Source organism: Hippocampus comes, unplaced genomic scaffold (genome assembly GCF_001891065.2).
Source record: "Hippocampus comes isolate QL1 unplaced genomic scaffold, H_comes_QL1_v1.1 scaffold174, whole genome shotgun sequence".
In the NCBI taxonomy this organism is placed as follows: domain Eukaryota; kingdom Metazoa; phylum Chordata; class Actinopteri; order Syngnathiformes; family Syngnathidae; genus Hippocampus; species Hippocampus comes.
Window position 1 is genome coordinate 3,222,494 of NW_017805983.1, and position 4,087 is coordinate 3,226,580.

A 4,087-nucleotide genomic window follows, 5' to 3' on the forward strand; every position below is an offset into this window, starting at 1 on the left:
TCGGCAGCACGTGTGTACCAGCAGCACGGATTTTGATTGGAAGGAATGTGGGCGCCATTTGACTGCCTGTAATGGGCAGCATTTTTCACAGCCCCGTTTTGTTCAGCGGAAATGTCAGTGCTGTTGGGCAGTCTGGGCTGGATGGATGGATGGCTTGTTGAGAACGTTGAGAGACGATGAGAAGAAAGGAGCGTCAGCGCAGAGCGCAGATGCGTATGTGGAACTGGGAGTCGCCGGATCTCTGTTGCAACCTGCCAATGAGACACTCTGCAGTATTCTGAGCTCAGTGGCCACTTCCGTCTGAGAACGTCCTGTTTGAAGCATCACAATGGCAAGGTAGTGTTGGTCTTGGTCTCATGATATCAAAATTTGAACAACATGATGAAGACGAATGTTTAAACACCAGCTCCAATTGATCCAGGACATTTAATGGTCGATTCGAGGATCAAAAACCTGTTGTGAATTTTGCCGTTAAGCTCCTCGTTTGAGAACAGCAATGTGTGCAAAAAGTACTGAACCATTTAACAGTTGGACATGTGGATTCAACAGCTTAGAGAAGATCTCGATTCAATACACCTGTCAAGGTTTGAATACATTTTCGGCTCGTCCTGAGATGTCACCCAAAAGCCAGATATCCCAAACTTTTTGCGAGTGGTGTATGTAGGTTTAAATCAGACAGAAGCAAGGTTAGGTCCAAGAGTTTGGAGCGTGGTTGAGATACCAAAACATATCCTAATGACGTCCATGCGCTACAGTATGCCTAATTTCCACTAATGGGTAGTGGAGGGGGTGGGAGAGAGAATGGTGGCAAGGCCATGGTGAGAATAGAGGACCTCGAGGACGGTTTGCGGGGTGTTAGGTTTGTGTGGGTTCGGGTCAGTCAGTTCATGTCAAGGAGCGGATAAGGGGGTCGGGTTAGAAAGAAGGAAGACTGTAATGGAATGATCGAGCCGAGGAAGAGCACAATACACACCTGTTCTATCGAACCATCCTGACAGGCCAAACGACATAATTAGATAAAAACATTCACATCCAGTGACTCACTTTCATACTAAGACTAACCTCACAAAAGACAACAGAGCATAGTTGGTTGCATTTTTAATTGTGAGATTGTTTGTGTGTGAGTTTGGCAAGAACTAATTGCCTTTAGCGTATTGAGCGCAACTAATGATGCCATGTGACATGGGATGTAACTTTCTCCAACGATCAACGAACGATATAAAACGGCTGCTCTTCATCATCCCCAGAGTCACGTGTCGAGACAGCAAAGGTAAGGTTTCTCCGTTTTACGGTCGGATTTTTTATTTCTATTTCTATTTATTTATTTATTTTTTACACATCGTCACATGGAAACCACACAAATACAAATGATTAGAAAACATTACTCGAGTCATTCTATCATTGCACAGATGGCTCCTCTTCACCTGTTGGCCGTCCTTTGTGGGATCATTGCTCTGAGCCAAGCTGTAAGGCAAAATATGATGGCACGCCCCTCCTTGATGTTTTGCTCCCTGAACTGAACATTGCGCTATTTTTCTTTGTCGTCTTCACAGGATCGTGGCGCCAAAGACAAAGACAGTAGGTGGCTGTGATGGAAATCTTTCACGCCGCGACAGAATCATTTGATGCCCAACATTTATCTTGCAGAAAATCATTGCCCGAAAGGCTGGACTCAGCTGGACAACAAGTGTTACATCTTTTTCCACAATCCCAGAACCTTTCCAGATGCAGAGGTGCAGAAGGCTTTCACAGAGTACTTGCGTAGATAGTTTACTGCTATTAGAATGCCAATCAACGTCTATATTCATTTGTTAATAATTTGTTTTCTGGTGATCATCTCTCTTTCTTTTTCTCCCCATCAGAGGGTCTGCAACGTTTTTGACGGGAACCTGGTCTCAATCGACAATCGCTTAGAAAACGCATTCGTTGTTGAGCTGATCCGGGAGGGGGCTGGTTCTGTCGTAAACACCTGGATTGGACTGTTTGATACACTGCCGGTGAGAAACCGAGCAGTACAACAGTTCTGATTGAATCAAGTCACCGTGTTGAGCACAGGAGTTTTTGCCACATCGAAAATGAACGCTTGTTTCAGGCTAAGTCTTGTCGGCAACTTCAAGGACGCAAGTGTCCAGTTTTGTTTTCATCATAGCTGTTTTAGGACCTCAAGGGAGGAGAAGCTGGTGCCCTGGAACTTGTCCTGTAGCTTCACCTAGAGGTTGACACGTGTTAAACATCTCCAGCCGAGACTGTGTGTGTCTCCTGTGCCCCACGCTGCTGGCTCAGTCTTAGATTCGAGATTTCTAAAATGTGACTTTATCTTACAGGATGGCAATTTCATATGGACCGATGGCGAAACCTTTAAGTTCTCCAACTTCGGTGCTGGCCAGCCTGACAACACTGGCGGAAATGAAGACTGTGTCGAGATTCAAGCGGGTTTGTATGCTTAAGAATAATTTGGAAGGAAAATGTTGTGTATCCTGATGTGTCATCAAATGTCTTTTCATATTGCAATAAGGTAAATTGATGATTCTTTAATTGAAGTATGTGTTACTGACCCCATGTTGGCAACTTCAAGGAAGCAAGTGTCCGGTTTTGTTTTCATCATAGCTGTTTTAGGACCTCAAGGGAGGAGAACCTGGTGCCCTGGAACTTGTCCTGTAGCTTCACCTCGAGGTTGACACGTGTTAAACATCTCCAGCCAAGACTAAAACTGATGTCAATCTATTCAGACGTCATAGCATCCTAAATAATGACCCAACATTTGTCTCTTGTGCCCCACTCTGCTGGCTCAGTCTTAAGCTGAGATTCGTGTCTAAAATGTGACTTTATCTTACAGGAAGACGATTTCATATGGACCGATGGTGAAGACTTTAAGTTCTCAAACTTCGCTGGTGGCCAGCCTGACAACAATGGTGGAAATGAAAACTGTGTAGAGATTCAAGCGGGTTTGTATGCTTAAGAATAATTTGGAAGGAGAATGTTGTGTATCCTGATGTGTCATAAAATGTCTTTTCATATTGCAATAAGGTAAACTGATGTTTCTTTAATTGAAGTATGTGTTACTGACCCCATGTTTGTGTTTTCTTTTGCAGACTCAACATGGAACGACAATGCGTGCACCGTGTTAAACCCATATGTTTGCTGCAGACCTGCGGAGAAAAAAGATTGCCATTAATCAGCCCTCTTTGCTTCCATCTTTCGTCGATAATAATCTTTCCTTCATCACACAACCTTTGAGACAACATCGGTGGTGTCGATTAATGTCGCTTTGCCGGGTAATTCACTGGTTAATTATTCGATTCAGTGGGATCTTTTCAATAAATGACTCCTTTTTTCTAAGCAAACGAATATGTTGGAGTGGAATTCCTTTCCCTTCGCACCCATTGCGGCGTTTATTGCTTACTCACTGAATGGCGGTTGAACGAGAAAGAGCCAATTGCCTTCTTTTGTTGTTTGATCTCATTGGTCCCGCTCGGTTGCTTTCCTCATTCACACCATGAACCGTGTCATCGTTTTTCACAATCGCAACACACACTTTCTTCTATCTGGCGGGACGGACACCAGGGGTGGGCAATTCATTTTGCAAAGAGGTCACACGAGAAACACAAAACGCTTGCCGAGGGCCGAGCCATCCTGCTCAAGTCTCCTTCGTTCGATGTTATTTTCAATGAAAAGCTGTGTGTACAGACGTGGTATATATTGTTATAATTAGGAAATACACATTTAAAACAAAATGAGAGGCGGTCATTCAGATTACAGCTTTACACATTCAAAATACTCGTGTTAATTGCATCAACCGTCAGCTCATATTCGTTGTTCCTAGTCAAGACGCCCAAATGTATTGTGGGGAGTGTAATATTATTGACGATGACGTATAATACCGCAGTGATGACTGATAAAACACCCAAAACATACAGTCTATGGTTTTGCCAACAGTTTTGTCAGGCCATATTCTTGTGGCCCACCATGCCGGAAATAAGAACGTTGCTAACGTTAGAAAAGCCGGTGTTATTTTTGCTAGTCTCTTTTCAGAGAGGGGCGGGTTTAATGATAGATCCCAGAGGGGCACCGTATTCGACATCTAATT

The 4,087-nt window shown here is 43.8% G+C and overlaps 1 protein-coding gene across 2 annotated transcripts; it reads left to right on the forward strand.

Moving 5' to 3' along the window:
• Window positions 1-1,191: 1,191 nt before the first annotated feature.
• Window positions 1,192-3,251, forward strand: LOC109528331 (ladderlectin-like). Of its 2 annotated transcripts, none has more exons than XM_019890754.1 (7): window positions 1,192-1,270; window positions 1,410-1,466; window positions 1,554-1,578; window positions 1,648-1,733; window positions 1,863-1,997; window positions 2,837-2,945; window positions 3,093-3,251. In XM_019890754.1, exons 2-7 carry the CDS (start codon window positions 1,410-1,412, stop codon window positions 3,173-3,175), a joined length of 495 nt encoding a protein of 164 aa, XP_019746313.1. In that variant the 5' UTR covers window positions 1,192-1,270; the 3' UTR covers window positions 3,176-3,251. The 2 variants fall into 2 exon arrangements, with proteins under 2 accessions (XP_019746313.1, XP_019746312.1); XM_019890753.1 differs by lacking the exon at window positions 2,837-2,945 and adding an exon at window positions 2,325-2,433 and having other exon boundaries at window positions 1,193-1,270.
• The last annotated feature ends 836 nt before the right edge of the window (window positions 3,252-4,087 follow it).